At 37.5% G+C, this 18,563-nt stretch overlaps 2 protein-coding genes across 3 annotated transcripts in view; both read left to right on the forward strand.

Annotated features, from left to right (window-relative positions):
- Nucleotides 1-12,871, forward strand: part of LOC107599949 (ribosomal protein S6 kinase alpha-3-like) — a 21,772-nt gene extending 8,901 nt beyond the window's left edge. Inside the window, exons 3-22 of the mRNA XM_016291704.1 lie at nucleotides 2,141-2,257; nucleotides 2,368-2,449; nucleotides 2,606-2,686; nucleotides 2,843-2,922; nucleotides 3,562-3,668; nucleotides 3,911-3,948; nucleotides 4,104-4,246; nucleotides 4,333-4,403; nucleotides 4,478-4,566; nucleotides 4,673-4,737; nucleotides 5,743-5,845; nucleotides 5,928-6,058; nucleotides 6,134-6,259; nucleotides 6,499-6,588; nucleotides 6,680-6,838; nucleotides 7,136-7,297; nucleotides 7,407-7,483; nucleotides 7,610-7,727; nucleotides 7,815-7,955; nucleotides 11,392-12,871. Of these exons, the coding sequence (XP_016147190.1) occupies nucleotides 2,141-2,257; nucleotides 2,368-2,449; nucleotides 2,606-2,686; nucleotides 2,843-2,922; nucleotides 3,562-3,668; nucleotides 3,911-3,948; nucleotides 4,104-4,246; nucleotides 4,333-4,403; nucleotides 4,478-4,566; nucleotides 4,673-4,737; nucleotides 5,743-5,845; nucleotides 5,928-6,058; nucleotides 6,134-6,259; nucleotides 6,499-6,588; nucleotides 6,680-6,838; nucleotides 7,136-7,297; nucleotides 7,407-7,483; nucleotides 7,610-7,727; nucleotides 7,815-7,955; nucleotides 11,392-11,514 (2,103 nt within the window). The 3' untranslated portion in view covers nucleotides 11,515-12,871. The remainder of the gene's footprint in view (nucleotides 1-2,140; nucleotides 2,258-2,367; nucleotides 2,450-2,605; nucleotides 2,687-2,842; nucleotides 2,923-3,561; nucleotides 3,669-3,910; nucleotides 3,949-4,103; nucleotides 4,247-4,332; nucleotides 4,404-4,477; nucleotides 4,567-4,672; nucleotides 4,738-5,742; nucleotides 5,846-5,927; nucleotides 6,059-6,133; nucleotides 6,260-6,498; nucleotides 6,589-6,679; nucleotides 6,839-7,135; nucleotides 7,298-7,406; nucleotides 7,484-7,609; nucleotides 7,728-7,814; nucleotides 7,956-11,391) is intronic.
- Nucleotides 12,872-13,063: 192 nt separating this feature from the next.
- LOC107599950 (eukaryotic translation initiation factor 1A, X-chromosomal-like) lies at nucleotides 13,064-17,794 on the forward strand. 2 transcript variants are annotated; one of them, XM_016291706.1, is made up of 8 exons: nucleotides 13,064-13,243; nucleotides 15,261-15,344; nucleotides 15,813-15,916; nucleotides 16,108-16,158; nucleotides 16,242-16,323; nucleotides 16,478-16,569; nucleotides 17,485-17,503; nucleotides 17,684-17,794. In XM_016291706.1, the coding sequence occupies exons 1-7, from the start codon at nucleotides 13,228-13,230 to the stop codon at nucleotides 17,488-17,490; spliced, it is 435 nt and encodes a 144-aa protein (XP_016147192.1). In that variant the 5' UTR covers nucleotides 13,064-13,227; the 3' UTR covers nucleotides 17,491-17,503; nucleotides 17,684-17,794. The 2 variants fall into 2 exon arrangements, with proteins under 2 accessions (XP_016147192.1, XP_016147191.1); XM_016291705.1 differs by having other exon boundaries at nucleotides 13,065-13,243; nucleotides 17,485-17,794.
- The last annotated feature ends 769 nt before the right edge of the window (nucleotides 17,795-18,563 follow it).

Raw genomic sequence — 18,563 nt, forward strand, 5'->3', positions numbered from 1 at the left:
CTCACATCTTCATCTTAGCATCGACCGAACCACTGACTGGGGCGGGTCACATGAAGTGTGGCCTTTAAAGCCTGCAGAGATTCACGCCTCTCAAGATGGGCTTGTCCAATGAGGAAGTCCGGAATCTCAAGTGGGAGTTCTGCGTTTTTATGGCCCTTTGTTTCTAAGCATGGTATTTCGCATATGTAATTCGCTTGGGTGTTGATGCACAAATTAGTAAAGATTCTTAGGACATCAATATGTTGCATAGGTATCAGCATGTAATATGCACTCTCAGTTAGATCATCCGAAGATGAATTCATAGAGACCACACATGATATAGGTGAGGTTATATTAACTAGTGGTCTATCATAACATGCATAAAACAGCATACACTACAACAGACAATATACAAGAACAGTAATGGTATACACAATGACCTGAAGGATATGTGTATTCAATCAAAGAAAGGGTTTCCTATGAATTAATTAGAGAACAGTCCATTTCTCTGGGCATTATGTGTCTTTCCTATGAGGAAAATGAGGGAGTTTCTCTGCCCGCATTCCTTTAGGCAATAAAACCAGTGATATCAGCATTGGTTGCCATGGAACCAGAGGCCTGTTCTGCCTTTCTGAGGTGTTAGGTGCATTTCGGGGGAAGGGTCCATAGACCCTCGTAATTGGCCCTTTGGTTAGGTGAGGGGGCGTTAGATATTATTAGTTAAATATAACAAAAAGTTGTGTGTCTGATTGGTCCAAATGCTACACAGAGTTAAATACAATGACACATTCCATATAAATCTCCATCTAATTAATGCATTTTACAGGCTGTTCTGTTCCTGCTAAAAAAACCAGACTGAAATATTTCTGCTCTGACCAATCTCAGTGCTTAGTATCAAAATATACTGTTGCATATGACTGTGCAAATGCATTTATGCAACCTCAGAGCAGCATTACACTGTCTGAGCAAAAGCGCCTAAATTCTACTTCAGAACTGCAGTGCCAGTTTGTTTTGCAGTGTAAATTTGTCTATTTCAAAAAGGGAAGTTTTGAAATAGATAATTCTGGTCATGGATGCTGATTGGTCAATACAGTGTTACAGCCATGCCAACATTCATGATGTATTAACAGCTATTAACTCGTTTTGTTATTGTTGGTGAGTTTATCCTTCTGTTCTTAATAAGTCAACTTTGCTGGATTAAAAGACCCATGTTTATGAAACAAACGGTTCTGTCTGTCATTGGTGAGCTTCTAACTATTCTGCCAGCTCGAAATTCTAGTGAAAGCAGGTCAGGAGAGAAGCTTTGATTATTAATGAAGTACATCGTTTCCCAAAAAAACATGGTAAAACCAAGAACATAGCAGAATAAAAAGGCCTGTTTAAGATATTTGCTCTCAAATTGTTATTGTGCACCGATGCACACACGTTTCTGACTTGTTGACGCACTTATATTGTCCTCCTCTTATCCTGTCATTTTCTTTCTGTCATTTTTTACCTCTGTGGTGGATATTGACATCTGTTGTCTTTTTCAGATGTCATCCGTCATTCAGTTTCATTCATATTGGCAGACTGGTGTGTGCAATCTATTGATAGAACTCATGTGTATGACTAGATTATGAGCCAGTCCCACCCTGTTTCTCATCTCAAGTGTATGTTAAGAGAAAGAGAGAGTGAAAGAAGGGAAGAAGACGATACATGATATGAAGTTGAGTGTAGCACTTTTAGCTCTATCTAATACATATTATCATTAAGTTTGTATTTTAGCATCTAGAGTTTATCTTCTGGACAGTTGTGGGAGTTCAGTCATTTATTCATTCAGTTAGTCAGATGGGCCTGGTTTATACCCTCTGCTTCTTTTATTTGGTGTTTATTCTCTCTCTCCTCCTACAGGCTTTGGCATGCTGCTCCTCTGCTGTGTGTGTGTGTTTGCTTGACTCTCAGACCTTTTTTGGGCATGAGTTTGTATTGACGTGTTGAAGTGATGGTGTATTTTGACAATTGTTTTTTAGCATTGATTTTTTTTTTTTAAGTTACACAGCTGTGATAACTGTTTTTAAAAGAACAGAAGAAGAGACATGTTCTGTGGTTGCTGGTTTGATGTTGTATTGCATGTTTTGTTGTTGACACGAGCATCCTCATACCTCATATGTCTCCTTTATAGGATGAGGGCTTGGTCAAGGAAATCAGCATCACTCACCACGTCAAGGAGGGCTCAGAAAAAGCGGACACACGACAGTTTGAACTCTGCAAGGTGCTGGGCCAGGGATCTTTTGGCAAGGTGAACTGCTCGCATATGTGAAAATCGAACGTTATCTGTTTTTATTATTGTTTACATGCAAAAGCATCATTCTGTTGGTTTTCATTTAATAATGGCGCATGCTTCTGCAGGTATTCCTTGTCAAGAAGATAACTGAGCCCGATGCAGGACAGCTCTATGCTATGAAAGTATTAAAGAAAGCTACATTGAAAGGTGTGTGTGTGTGTTTGTATATTGTTTTATGTGTTGACAACTTCTTTAAAAGCGTTTGCTGTCAGTGCATTATTATTGAAGTTGCACAAACTGAAAAAGGAATTTTTTATAATGGGGATGTATAATGTTTTTGTTTGGCTGTGTGTGTGGTTTCAGTACGAGATCGAATGCGTACAAAGATGGAGAGAGACATACTAGTTGAGGTCAACCATCCTTTTATTGTTAAACTGCACTATGGTGAGTTATTGACATCCCATCACCAATCAGATTCTTACGCTTCATGGTTTTGTGTTTCTGTTGAACTTTAATTGAACTTGGAGTACAACTTCTTATTACTAATTATATTTAAATGCACGTGTTACAAATCTTGAATCTTTTCTTTTGATTCCTCAGCATTTCAGACAGAAGGCAAACTCTATCTGATTCTGGACTTTCTCAGAGGAGGAGATCTCTTCACTCGCCTGTCCAAAGAGGTGAATTATGTGTCTAGGGACAGAAAAATGTACAATATATATATATTTTTTTTATGTTTTTGAAAGAAGTCTCTTATTCTCACCAAGGCTGCATTTATGTAATCACAAATACAGTAAAAACAGTAATATTGTGAAATATTATTGCAAAAATCTTTTATTATTTTATAATCAATTTTATAATCTAATATATTTAAAAATGTAATATATGTCTATGATGGCAAAGCTGAATTTTCAGCATCATTACTCCAGTCTTTAGTGTCACACGATCCTTTAGGCATCATTCTAATATACTGATTAGTTGCGCAGTAAAAATTGTGTTATCAGTCAAAATGGCTGCTTAATATTTTTGTGGAAACTGTGATAAGTTTTCTTCAGGACTCTTTGACAAATAGAATGTTTAAAAGCACAGCATTTATTTAAAATAGTTTTTGTAACAATGTAAGAATCTTTACTGTCACTTTTGATTGATTTAATCCATCCTTGCTAAATAAAAATATAAATTTCTTGCAAAAAGAAATTGACGTTTGAATGATGATGTACTTGTAAATCTCATTTAAATATGAATCAACAGTTTAAAATAATGTAAGAATAGATGAAGTTCTGTAAATTCTTCTACCCCCTTTTCATGTCTTTATGTAGGTGATGTTTACAGAGGAGGATGTAAAGTTCTACCTTGCAGAGTTGGCTTTGGCCTTGAACCATTTACATGGACTGGGAATCATCTACAGAGATCTCAAACCAGAAAAGTATGCTTCTCACCCACGTATTAAGTAAAGTGTGAGGTATCTCGGCTCAGTACAACAGCAAAGTGCATAGTAACTACATGTTTAAGAACACATTATATACCACAAATATTTGAATAATTCTAATTCTAATCAATAAATAATTGTAATATATCCACATATTACGATGTTTCTAATAATCACACTTTGACTAACTCAATGTATTGCACATTTGCATAAGAGAACTAAATTTGAATCTCTTTCAGTATTCTTTTGGATAATGATGGACACATCAAACTTACAGGTATGTGTGTTTTATCACTAATAATGATAACTTGGTATATAACAATCTTGAATGAGTTTGTCATAGTTTCAGATTTGTCTTTTTGAGCATTTTGTCAGAATCTCACAATGATAAGTCTTAGTAAGATTGGTTGTGTCTTTGTGTGTGTTTCCTAGACTTTGGGTTGAGTAAAGAGTCCATTGACCATGAGAACAAGGCATATTCATTCTGTGGTACGGTGGAATATATGGCTCCAGAGGTGGTCAACCGCAGAGGTCACACTCACAGTGCTGATTGGTGGTCCTACGGTGTGCTAATGGTAAGAGGGTTAATATTGTATTTGTATATTACAACATAATTTTTGTGTCACAGTGCAGTGATTATGATGTATTTCTACCTCCTCAGTTTGAAATGCTTACCGGAACGCTTCCATTCCAAGGGAAAGACCGAAAGGAGACCATGACAATGATCTTAAAGTAAGTCTTATTTACTCAAAACGCCGATCTTTATAATGGAGTCTTTGTCCTGACGTTGGTTTCTGTGTCTCCAGGGCCAAGCTGGGCATGCCTCCGTTTCTTAGCCCAGAGGCCCAGTCTCTGCTCCGCAATCTGTTCAAGAGGAATCCTGGCAACCGCTTAGGTGACGAAAGCTCATTTTCTACTAGTTTTCCAAGAACAGGTTGTACATGCTGAGTAAATTTGGTGAATTTCAGTCTGTTCATTGATTGTTTGGGTTGGAATTTCAGGAGCCGGGCCTGATGGAGTAGAAGAGATCAAAAGACATTCGTTCTTCAGCACAATTGACTGGAATGTAAGTTTTTTTTAAAAAACATTTTTATGACAAATACGTTTTTAGTCAGTCATTGAATAACCTTGCAATAATCACAAGTTCCAGGATTAATTTTCTTATATGCGGAATCTAAGTTTTAAGAAAAACTTATGATTCACAGATATAATGAATCCATAAGTAAAAAATCATCTAAACATCCTCATGTTGCCGCTGTGATTAGAGGCTTTTCCATCTATTAAAGGGGACATCGGATGACCGTTTTTCACAAGTTGGTATGATTTTTTTTTTAGGGTCTCCATGAAAAGTCTGCAACATACTTTGGTTAAAATTCCTCAATAATTTTGTAAAACAACACCCTTTTACCTTCACAGCGACCTGTTTCAGTGCATGTCTCTTTAAGTGATAATGAGCTACTGCTCACCCCACCCCCCGTTTTTTGAGTATTGGTGGCGTTTTACCATCAAAAACAAAACTAATCCACTGCATCCTCAGTGACTCGTGTTCACTTTAACATCCAACTACAAAACACCTGCTTTGCTTATGAGACACTGTTGTCGCTTTAGCTGCTCGAGCGTGGAGAAAACGACGGACAGCGTACTACCGGCTGAGGGCGGAAATATGCTAATACGGGACAGTCTGTCGGCGATGATGTCATACTGCCCAGAAAATCAAAACAGCTTGATAATTGAGACGGTTCAGGTTTTTTGGGGATTTAAAAAAATTAATTTTTATCATTGTAGGCTGGTTGTGTCTACACACTGCTTAGACGCATTTATATGCAAACACCATGTAAAATTATAATGTTGTGATGCCTAAATTCACTTGTTCAATTTAAAACGTATTTTTGATTTATTTACACAAAATAGTATAGAATTTCAATATTGACGATTTAACAAATATAACATGGGGAAAAAAATGATTGGCTTATCAGTATCAGCTATAATTGTAACATCAGGGTACTAATTTTTATGCATTTAGTTTCTTTAAAAATATATTTTAAATTTAAATTAGTTTTTTCCCCCCTAGAAATTATACAGAAAGGAAGTGACTCCTCCCTTTAAACCAGTCATCCAGAGGCCAGACGACACATTTTACTTTGACTCGGAGTTCACTGCCAAAACCCCACGAGGTGTGTATGATGCAAATATAATGTATTATATTATAATCCCAACAATCTACTGGTACTCAGTTTACTTTTTAATTTGTCCCAGACTCTCCTGGTGTCCCTCCAAGTGCCAATGCCCATCAGCTCTTTAGAGGGTTTAGCTTTGTTTCCCTTGGAGTAGAAGAGGAGAGCCAGCCACCCATTCAGAGCAACCTCAACATGAGCGGCATACTGCAGGTATCCTTGCGTCACTCACACACTTCTCTCACACCTGCAACATGGGAATAAAGTGTATGCATGTATGTTATACAGCAACCCCACCGGAGCACGCTTCAGTTCACGGATGTATATGATGTTAAAGAAGACATTGGTGTGGGCTCTTACTCCATCTGCAAGCGCTGTGTGCACAAGAGCACAGGCATGGACTATGCAGTCAAGGTAAATATATCTCTACATCTGTTTTGTTACTGATGTCTTCATGGTTCTTATAGTTTTATAGAGAGCTGTGTTGGCAGTTCTGATTGCTTTGTCAGATGTAAAAGAGGTGTGTCAAAGTATTAATTGGTTTTTCCATGTGTATTCATCAGTACCCTTCACAAGTTTAGGGTTGGTATGATTTTAAAAGAAGATTCTTATGCTCACCAAGGCTGCATTTGGTTTCAATGGTTGGATTGCAGATTATCAGTAAGGAGAGGAGAGATCCCACAGAGGAGGTTGAGATTCTGCTGCGTTATGGACAACATCCCAACATCATCACTCTGAAAGACGTGAGTGATTGTTTGTGTGCCTGCAGGACACTTATAACCGGAAAGTCTCAGGTTTTGTCTCCTGTTATTCTGAGTCTTTGTGGGTTTATAGGTATTCAATGATGGGCGATCGGTGTACCTGGTCACAGAGTTGATGAAAGGCGGAGAACTACTGGATAAAATCCTCAGACAAAAGTTTTTCTCTGAGAGAGAGGCCAGTGCTGTCCTGCACACCATTACAAAGACTGTTGAATATTTGCATGCCCAAGGGGTAAGAGCATTCTCGCGCACAGCAAACATTACTGATTAAGATTTAATTTAGCCAGGATAATTAAGTACACTGTTACACCATTGAAATGTATTTTTTGGTGTGCCTTCAATCAAACTCGTATGCATCATTATTATTATTTTTATTTTTTTATTTAAATGCATATTTTAGATGTATATATTTATTATGAGTTATGGTTCATAGATTTGCACTTTGGTTATTAAATAAATATATATTTATTTAAATATTTCATACTGTATATTTGTTATCAAGGTAAATAGATTGTCACTTTGGTTACAGGTAGTACACAGAGACCTAAAGCCCAGTAATATCCTGTACGTGGATGAATCAGGCAACCCAGAATCAATCAGGATCTGTGATTTTGGTTTTGCCAAACAACTCCGAGCAGAAAATGGACTGCTGATGACACCATGCTACACTGCTAACTTTGTTGCTCCAGAGGTACCTTTTGATTTGTTTTAGATGAGAGGCTAGATATATCTATATTCTATTATTTTTGTAAGTTATATTCAATACTCTGTTATTATTTGTGTTTGTGTTATCCCCTCAGGTCCTGAAGAAGCAAGGCTATGATGCAGCCTGTGATATCTGGAGTCTTGGAGTTCTCCTTTATACCATGCTTACAGGGTACTTTAACATGCTTTTCAAATCAGATTTTCTGCATGCATTTTTCTGTTGCATATAGATCTTGATTTAGTTCAAAAACAATATTCATATCAGTTTAAAAACTCACCACTCTTATCCATCCTTCAGGTTTACTCCGTTTGCTAATGGCCCGGAAGATACACCGGAAGAAATTCTGGTTCGGATTGGCAGTGGGAAATTCTCGCTTTCTGGAGGATATTGGAATTCTGTATCGTTCGAGGCTAAGGTTGAAGGCCCTCCTTTTGTTTATCAGACTTCCTTAGCCTCATGTATATGTATTTGATGTATAGTCTTTAAACCTCTTTGGTGACAGGACCTGGTATCAAAGATGCTTCACGTTGATCCTCATAAGAGACTGACTGCTGCTCAAGTTCTTCGTCACCCATGGATAGTCAACAAGGACCAGCTACCAAAATACCAACTTAACCGCCAGGATGCACCTCATCTAGTGAAGGTTTGCTTTGCAATAATAGTTTCAAATGTGAAGCTAGCAATTTGAATCATGATGTCATTGTCACCCCAACAGTCCTGTATTATCATTATAATTAGGGCTGGGCAAGTTAGTGCGATATCACATTAATTAATTAACACCGACAATTATTTTATCGTGCATTAACACAATTTTTTATTATTATGAAAGTCCGTTGCTCACTGGCTCTGAATACACATACAGACAAACCATGGGTCACAGGAGGGGGTGTTGGGATGTTGATCAGTACTGGCTTGGGATGGGCGTCATCACTCATCTCAACCAATGTGAATTAAAGATAGGGCTGCACGATTAATCGAATGCGATTGTCATGCGCATTTTGTTAGTAAAGCCGGTTCTGTAATCAGCAGTAAATCTTCATCACGTGCTTTCAGATGGAGCAGCATTTACTACACAGAGCCGTAGTTCACTGACAAGTTACGCAAAAAAAAGGCAGACGATTTTATTGCGCGATTATGAAATTGTTCGCGATAATGACAGCTGTTTGCATAAGCTTCTCAGTGAACTACGGCTCTGTGTAGTAAATGCTGCTCCATCTGAAAGCATGTGAAAATACCACATTTAATAACATATTTTTACTCCAAACTCACTTCATAACGTCAGTCGAGTGTTTGAAAGAAATCTTTCTGTGAGATGATGTGGCTTCTTTCACAAAATAAGGCACGCAACATATTTCATAGTATTCTAAGCAGTGATAAAGGCATTGCATTATAAATATACTTTATTTTAAAGGGGTCATATGATGCTTTTTTTAAAGATCATTATTTGGTGTAACAGAATATGTTGACATGCTTTAATGTTCAAAAAACACATTATTTTTCAAATACTGTACATTATTGTAGGTCCTCTATGCCCCGCCTCTCTCAAACGCTTCGTTTTCTACGAAGTCCCTCCTTCCGACAACCGCAGTCTGATCTGATTGGCCAGCTGACCCAGTGCATTGTGATTGGCCGAACACCGCAAGCACTCGTCAGAAATGTAATGCCCCTTACCATAATCGCGAGCTTCATCTTTCAAAATAAATGTAAAGACAGAGCCCGAAGGGGAACAGAGTCGCGTGACAGACACAGTGATGAAGCTGGTATGTCTTTGCAGTACACAAGTTATTGTTAAGACAGCTGACTCTGTGATGTGACCCTCTCTCTCTCTCTCTCTCTCACACACACACACACACACACACACACACACACACACACACACGCGCGCGCGTGCACACACATGATGCGCAAAACTTTTTGAGACTTTAGTCTTTGCAACTTCAGGGATCTTATCTATGCACAATCAGCTTGTAACGCTCCAAAGAGAAAGGAAAACTTGAAATCGCATCATATGACCCCTTTAATGAAAATTATAATAATAAGAACTCCAATAAACCATATATTGTCATAATCGTGAGTTTATTAATCACGTTAAATCAATAAAAGCAGTTAAATCTTCTGTTTATCCAGCTACCGCTATAGACATTTTCTGGGTTTCTTCTGCGAGGCATATTTGGAGTTTCAGCGCGAGAGCGCCCTCTGGCCTTTGGATGGAGATTTACTGCTGATCACCGAACCGTGCTTCACTGAAAGATACGCATGACAATCGCAGCTTCTGTCGAATCGTGATTTCAATTCCATTTCGATTTATCATGCAGTCCTACCCAAAAACTGCAGCAGCGCTCACATGAACGCTCCCGATAAAATTATTTAGGCTAAACATCAACATTCACAGACCACTGTTCCCTGTTATTTTTAACAGAAAAGCAAGCATGGGCTGCTGCGTGCATTTATTATCACTAAAAAGCTGACATCTCAGTTCATCATGATCTCATAGCTGTTATAACACAATGAATATATGCACAATGAATCTTCCATAATGTCTACACTTCGTGTGTTAATGAGAGGATTCGTAAGCACACAATTTTCAGCACTGCGCAAGAACTTTTGAGCGGTGAGTAGATTCTAACTTAAATACCTTTGATTGGCCAATGCGTTCCTGAAATCAACAGATCTGTGACTGTCTACATTGCTCAATGCGGCAAACACGTGTTATAAATAGAAACGGTCTATGCTTGTGCATGTTAATCATTTTTGTTATATTAGTTGTTCTTGTTGCTTTTGTGCAATAGATGAATAACAATTTATATATTGTTTTTAGATATTTTATGTTTAGATATGTCTATTTTGCGGGAGTCCCGCGAATCATTTTCTTCTCCCGCATCCCGCGCACACTCACGAGTCTTTAACCGTCCACACTAGCCCATCAAGTGTGGTCCCGCGCCGCACTCTGTTGCGCAGCATTGGGTCCCGTGATAGTGCAGGTCTCAACTCGGAAGGTGCCTGTTATAATGTTATGATCGAGACTCTGAGCATAACTTTTTTTTTTTAGAGAGAGTGTTATGTACTGTTGTGCTATTTATTTATTTATTTTTTTTTTTAATTTTTAAACAATGCCTTTAATATTTTTCTTGTTTGTGGAAAAAAAGAAAGTACACGTACTTATTTACTTAATTATTTTACATATCTATTGTTGTTTTGTTTATGTATTATATAATTGTTTATTCATGTAATGGACAATGCTTTGGCAATACTGTGCAAGTCATGCCAATAAAGCTCATTTGAATTGAATTGAGAATTGAGAGCGCGAGAGCGAGAGAGAGGGGGTGTCACATCACAAACACATACCAGCTTCATCCCTGTGTCTGTCACGCGACTCTGTTCCCCTTTCGGGCTCTGTCTTTACATTTATTTTGAAAGATGAAGCTCGCGATTATGGTAAGGGGCGTTACATTTCCGACGAGTGCTTGCGGTGTTCGGCCAATCACAATGCACTGGGTCAGCTGGCCAATCAGAGCAGACTGCGCTTGTCGAAAGGAGGGACTTTGTAGAAAACGAAGCGTTTGAGAGAGGCGGGGCATAGAGGACCTACAATACTGTACAGTATTTGAAAAATAATGTGTTTTTTGAACATTAAAGCATGTCAACATATTCTGTTACACCAAATACACAAAATAATGATCTTTAAAAAAGCATCATATGACCCCTTTAATGCCCTGGCAGTGGCTAATAGCTTTGGTTTTATATTTAATTTGATCACATTAATGTTTAAATTGGAGTTTACAAGAAATAATTTAACTGCTACTATGTAAAGGGAATACTGCTGTAAAAAAGCACCTTATTTGTTTAAAGTGTTTGCAAACAAATGTTATTTCACTTTTGTTCATATAGCAGTACTTTTAAAATAAAAGCGCGCAATACACTACTTTTGAATTCATCATTGAATTTTGAGCATAACAATGCGATTAATCGCAGAAAATCATGCGATTAATCGCGATTTTTAATCGTTGCCCAGCACTAATTATAATAGTTAATGCTTCTGTTTGACTCCGTATTCTTATTATTTTCCCCTTTTATCTCAGGGAGCAATGGCAGCCACCTATTCAGCCCTGAACAGAAATGTTTCTCCCGTTCTGGATCCGGTGGGATGCTCCACACTCGCTCAGCGTCGTGGTGTCAAAAACCTGACCTCTACTGCCCTGTGACCGTTCAGATTTAAACCCCAAACTACAAATGGCACATAAATGTGTGAGATGTATGGTGGTTCTACTGTCGTCATGGAATAGCAGCCCAAACCAAAAAAACAAACACTTTTTTTTTTTTTTTTTTTTTTAGTTCTTGTCATTGATGCATCATCATGTAGAATATTATAAAAAAGCTCTTAGGAGAATATTAAATTAATGTACAATTGTTTTATGAAATGTACTTCATATGGGAATTATATATGAATATGAAAATATTTCTGTGAGTCTGTGTGGAGATAATGTATGATGTTAAGGCGCTGTGATTCACAGTTTGTTTTCTGTATTGTGGTGGTGGTGATGTCATGTCTAGCGATTGCATGGAGCCATACTAATTCTAGTATTATTATCGGATCATAGCTGTGCCCACCCTCTTCAAGACAGACCTCACGTGCTGAAATGGCTTACTCAAGCTTTTCCTTTTGAAAGAAAGCTGTCAGTCAGTAATGCCACTACACGCAACTTTAGATGGTGTTTAAACATGCTGCAGTGTTGAAACCGTTTGTGAAATCAAAGAGAACTATGCAAGTTAACTTACAATCCTCATTGTATGTCCCTAGAGATGTAGTGCGTCACAAACCAAGAATTTTGTGTTGATATAGTGTTTTAATTAGGCAAAGTGGTCCAAAAACCCTTTGTCATGCACATGTCTTAAAGGGCATTTGATTTGCAAAAAAAGCAATCCAAATAGTGACCTCATGCTTTAAATCATCTTCCTCTCCAGCAGATCAATACCCTTCATATAAGAGCTACTCATATGAGAACACTTGTATGCTGTGTCTTTCATAATGGATACGGTAACATAATGTAGGAGCTGACGGTAGATGGATATATAAGGGCAGTTTTTTTTTTTTTTACTGGGAATGACCAATATACTGCTGTCTTACTCTTAAGTGATTCCTAACACTCCTTTTTTGTGTTTTTTGATGTTCATTCTCTTCATGAAATTAAAGGGAAATATGCAGGCTATTAACCAAGATTGTTCCAGTTTTCTCAATCATAATTTTAAAGACTATTCATAATGTATTATTTTATACCTGGCAATGAACTGTTTTTTTTTTTTTTATGTTAATGTATATGTATGTCTGTATGTGAGGCCACATGTTTGGTGAGACTCGGGCCACAGACGACGTCTGCATGTTCTGGAATTAATTTACATGAATTAGTTAAACTGTTCTTTTTTATTGTTGCTGCTGTATTTTAATAATAACAGTGCAAGTGAGAAATATGTCCTAGTGATCTCTTCTGGCCACTATTGTGTAACACTGGCCATGTATTTTTGCAGCACGGTTGTGCTTGAAAGAGCAGGTTTTTACCCCTGTATTAAAAAACAATCTGATTAAGTTTAAGTAAAATAAATCTTGCAATTCAGTTGTATGTTTTTCTTCGAATTACTCCGCAGCATTGAAACTTTTAAAATGTATTGTCCTCAATGGACACGTTCTGGCGCTTTGTATTTCCAGCCCAATGAAATGGTGTCTTTGAGAGTATAAATAAAGTTTTTATGTAAAATCGTGTTGTGCGCAGGCGTGGATTACTGCTTAACCGGAAGTCTTCAGAAAAAAAGGGAGAGGGAAGTTATTTGACATCCTCCTCCTTGAAACTGAACAGTTCTTTATTCAAATACTTTGTTATACGACATCACCGAACAAAGACAGAAGTATTTGTAATCCGAACATGCCAAAGAATAAAGGTAAGGGAAATATAACACTCTTTATTGTTTGAGCAGTTGTTAACGGAGCTGAGTGAAGTCGCCCGGCCTGCGCGAGCAATGCGGCGCTCCTCACTCGAACCACGCGCTAGTTGAGCTGTAGTGTATTTTTACGATGCCGACACTGATGTGTATAACCAGACCGTTTGTGGCCTGTAAAGTTACCCTTTCTGTGTGTTGCATCATTACGCCGGTATGCGGCGACAACTGCCTTTTGTATGTTATTTGTGTGTCATTCAGATAACTGGTTCGTTTAAAGGGGTCATATGATGCTTTTTTAAAGATCATTATTTGGTGTAACAGAATATGTTGACATGCTTTAATGTTCAAAAAACACATTATTTTTCAAATACTGTACATTATTGTAGGTCCTCTATGCCCCGCCTCTCTCAAACGCTTCGTTTTCTACAAAGTCCCTCCTTCCGACAAGCGCAGTCTGCTCTGATTGGCCAGCTGACCCAGTGCATTGTGATTGGCTGAACACCACAAGCACTCGTCGGAAATGTAACGCCCCTTACCATAATCACGAGCTTCATCTTTCAAAATAAATGTAAAGACAGTAAATAATGTCATTAGTTTTACCATCAGTTCAAGCCCGAAAGGGGAACAGAGTCGCGTGACAGACACAGTGATGAAGCTGGTTTGTGTTTGCAGTACACAAGCCACGGTTAAGACGGCTGACCCCCTCTCGCACTCGCTCTTGATGTGCAAAACTCTGCATTTGAACAGTCAATAGCAAATACTTAAACTAATAACAAAACAGTAGCTGATTCAGAAGCGCCAGATTGTCATAGCAAAGTCAGAATTACCTCCTCTCCTAGGTTCACGAAACGGTCGTCCATAAAATGCATTGCTGTTCTGTTGTAAGTGATCTTAAAGATTCCTAAATGCATCTACTTTCGGAAGGCCAAATAAAGTGCTTTTGCTTTCGCCTAGAAACACACAGCGTCTCCCTGACATGCTGCTTCAACACTAACTGCGGTTACTGAAACCACGCCTTCTTTCTTTGCGTGCACATTTGGGCGGCATTATGCAAATATTCCCACATAGTGAGGTAGATATGTGTGGGCGTGTTAGAACGAGCCGTTTTAGGGGGGCGTGGCAGAGTCTTAACTTTGATAAAGAATATCTCTTTGGTTTTGAGACTTTAGTCTTTGCAACTTCAGGGATCTTATCTATGCACAATCAGCTTGTAACACTCCAAAGAGAAAGGAAAACTTGAAATCGTATCATATGACCCCTTTAAAACAAGTTATTTTATTCTGCATGATGGGCAAATTTATGGTATATTAACCAGGTTGAAGTCTGGCATCCAATAATAGTGAGAAAATGACTTTTTTTTGGTGTTCGTAAATAAAACGGGTTATTGGACTTTACCTCAAAATCTAAAATTGTCACTCTGTCCCCTGATAATATAATAATAATAATATAGTCTAGAAATATTTAATGCTTAATTTTATGATAAAAGCCCAGTTTTATAGAGCAACCTCTGGCTTTGGAAAGGTGCTATAAAAGTAAAAAAAATTATTATTATTCAAAAACCTGTTGTTTCATATTTGATAAATGTTAAAAAAAATTATTAATAGATAAAAGAATACTTCATCACGTAAACCTAAGTTGCTTCAGTCCAATAAATGTTTGTCTTGAAATATTGCTAATGATATAAAAGGGATGTATGTTTAAGATAATGTATCTTAAAGACACATGCTACTACTATCAATCAGAGGGCAAAAGGAATGTTATCAAATATGATACAGCAGGCTGTATAGGGTTAATGTGAATATTCTGAGCGAAAGTAAAGGCCTGTCAGCCTTATTACTACATATACAGTGTGTCACGTGTATGTAAATATATGTACAAGGGTTTTAATTGAATCCAATATTGTAGCTTTTGGAAAAGGTGATATCCAGCATGAGAGAGGGAACTGAAATATAGGGGAAGATCTAATATCTGCTTATTACGTACAAGATAATTCAAAGTGTTAATTTCATCTCTGTAGGTAAAGGAGGTAAAAATCGGCGGCGTGGTAAGAACGAGAACGAGTCAGAGAAGAGAGAGCTGGTTTTCAAGGAGGATGGCCAGGGTAAGGAAACATACACAACATGTGGGATCGAATTCAAATCCACCAATAGTTTGGCCCTCTGTATATGATGTGCAATAAATGACCATTTTCATCTCATCAGTCTTTTCTCAAATGTTTGGGGTCAGTAAGTGTGTATCATATTTGATAAATGTTAACATTTAAAATAAATAATTTTAAATGATTTCTGAAGGATTATGTGGCACTGAAGACTGTAGTAATGATGCTGAACTTTTTTTTGCCATCACAGGAATAAATTACATTTTTAAATATATTAAATAGAAAACATTTCATTTAAATTGTAATAATATTACTCTTTCTGTTGTATATTTGTTTGGTTCTTCCAAAAACATTAAATCCTATTGACCCCAAATGTTTGATCTATAGTGTGTGTGTGTGTGTGTGTGTGTGTGTGTGTGCGCGCGCGCAAACCAGTTCAGTTATCCAAGAATTTCCTTTGTCTTGTGCCAGAATATGGTCAGGTGATAAAAATGCTGGGAAATGGACGGCTAGAGGCCATGTGCTTTGATGGGGTCAAGCGACTCTGCCACATTCGAGGAAAGCTCCGGAAAAAGGTAAGCTGATGTTAATGATCTGTAGGTTTATAGATTCGAATGACTGTCATATTTCTATGGCTGTATAGATAATTTGATGTAATTTTGCTAATTTTACCTCTCTTATTTCTACTTACCTAGAAGACAACCTAAAAAGGACACAACTTTTTTTTCTTGCCTAAGTATTAAACATACTGTCATATCTCCTTTAGGTTTGGATCAATGCATCTGACATAATCCTCGTTGGTCTTAGAGATTACCAGGTAGTTTTTTTGTTTGCAATTTATCAATTGATATTTTATTATGAAATTAAACGTTTTTGAATTCTTGAATATGTATTTCACAGGATACCAAAGCAGATGTCATTTTAAAGTACAATGCAGATGAGGCCCGCAGTCTTAAAGCCTATGGAGAGCTTCCAGAACACGGTGAGTCTCAAACTGGCCTTACTGATTTCTGTTTACTGGAAATGTTTTATGGAAATGTCATGGTACTAAAACAAATCGCCCACAATTGTAAATGTCAGATGACGTAGATGCATGCAAGTGAAGACTCTTGGCTAATCTTCTTTCTTTCCTGCAGCTAAAATCAATGAAACTGACACATTTGGACCTGGAGACGATGATGAGATTCAGTTTGATGATATTGCGAGTGACGATGAGGACATCGATGACGTACGTGTTTGATTTGTTTTTATCATGACACTTTTTTCTTTCTTTTTTATAAGTGACAAATATCGAAGTGCTGGATTTTGAGTTTCCATTGCCTGTATTACTATATTTCCGCTGTACTAAAAAACTAATATACACTAATATTCAAAAGTTTGGGTGAGTTTTATTTATTTATTTTTTAAATTAAGAAATCAATACTTCTATTCAGCAAGGACATGTTAAAAATCGCACAGTAATGTCAAATGTTACAAAAGATTCCTACTTTCTAGAATCCTGAAAAAAATGGATCAGTTTCCACAAAAATGATTAAGCAGCATAACTGCTTTCAACATTGATAATAATAATAATAAAAATAAATGTTTCTTGAGCACCAAATCCTCATATTAGAATGATTTCTGAAGGATCATATTACACTGAAAACTGGAGTAATGATGCTGAAAGCTACATTTTAATAAATGTTATAATAGAAGTGTTATTTTAAATTGTCATACATTATTACTGTTTTTACTGCACTTTTCATTAATTAAATGTAGCATTGTATAGCATAAGGGGCTGTTCACACAGAATGCGTTTTTCCATTCCAATACGCTACTTTGCCATTGTAAATGCACTAGACAGACGTGTATGACCATTAGACGCAAAGATGCATTCTGTGTGAATGGCCCCTAAGAGTCTTTAACAGCATTAAGAAACTCTGAAGAAAACTGAAAAAGTCTTATTGACCCCAAACCTTTGAATGGTAGATATAGATGTTGATATGCATAATTGATCAATTAACCATAACTTTATGAAAACAAAATGGTTAACTGTGTCTGACTGCTCTGGTCTCTCAAGCATCTCTTTTAAGGTTAGAACAACATACGGAAGTGTTTGGGAAAACCTGTACAATTATGTGTTTGTTTCTGCCCTCTCTCACAGATCTGAGTCATGACTGCTGGTGGGTTATATTGTTTACACTGAGAGGAGAGAGAACTTTCTTGTTTGGGAAAAATTGCAGCATGGGCATAACTGATGCCCCATATCCTTCTGCAACCTCCCTCAGAGAAACACTCGGAGGCTTACTGCTTATCTCTATCTGTTTCTCTCTCTCTACTTTCTCTCTCTCATCTCGCTACAGGTCACAACAATCGTGCCCTTTCTCATTCAATGACAACCACACAACTCAGACTGCGTAGTTTTGTTATGATTTTAAAGTATTTATATTGTATTCCACTTAAAATGCAAAGAAATCCAGAATTTACAATAAAAATTCAAGCCTTTTATCTGTTTGGACTGAATTGTATTTCTTGTATAGTTGCTTTCTTTTTTTCTGTATTATATTTTCTCCATTTACACGGTCTCTTCATGGCATTTGCATGCATTTCTGCTGGGCCTGGAAAAAAAAAAAAAAAAATATATATATATCCCATAATGTACGATCATTTCATGACAATTCATATTATGGTAGTCATAGGGCTTCTATATTCATACACGAAATCGGCTCATTACAGACACTCTAAATGAGCTCACGCACACCTCGGAGTGTGTTAAGAATGCATGAGGGTGCCCTGCTTTAAAGCCAACGTGCACTAGGTTGCCGTCCATGATGGCAAGAACCCCCTCAACATCTGGCAACACACAGGCTTCCGATGACAGTGGCTCAGATGTGGAGTTAACGGCTGTATACGTCATAAATAGAACGAGGCATCAGTTTACTGTCATGTTGCATCCAGTGCAGACAGTCACTAATGATAATGGTTTCTATAGAATTTCGTCGCACTGCTCGCGTCCAGTGTAGACCCGGCACGCCTGGTTATCTATCGTGGTAATTTGCAGGTCATGCCAAAGTTGTTGGTTTAGATAAATAGCTGTATTCTGTACATTTGACTCGTGTACAATCATTTTCTTCCAAATACAATAATTGAGCTTCTGGTACGATACTTGGACATTTCCAATCTGGCGGCACTGGTACAATGTGTCACATGACTAAACATGCGTCATCGTTTTCAAAAGCCTCC

The sequence above is a fragment of the Sinocyclocheilus grahami genome, unplaced genomic scaffold (genome assembly GCF_001515645.1).
Source record: "Sinocyclocheilus grahami isolate Dianchi unplaced genomic scaffold, SAMN03320097.WGS_v1.1 scaffold275.1, whole genome shotgun sequence".
Classification (NCBI taxonomy): domain Eukaryota; kingdom Metazoa; phylum Chordata; class Actinopteri; order Cypriniformes; family Cyprinidae; genus Sinocyclocheilus; species Sinocyclocheilus grahami.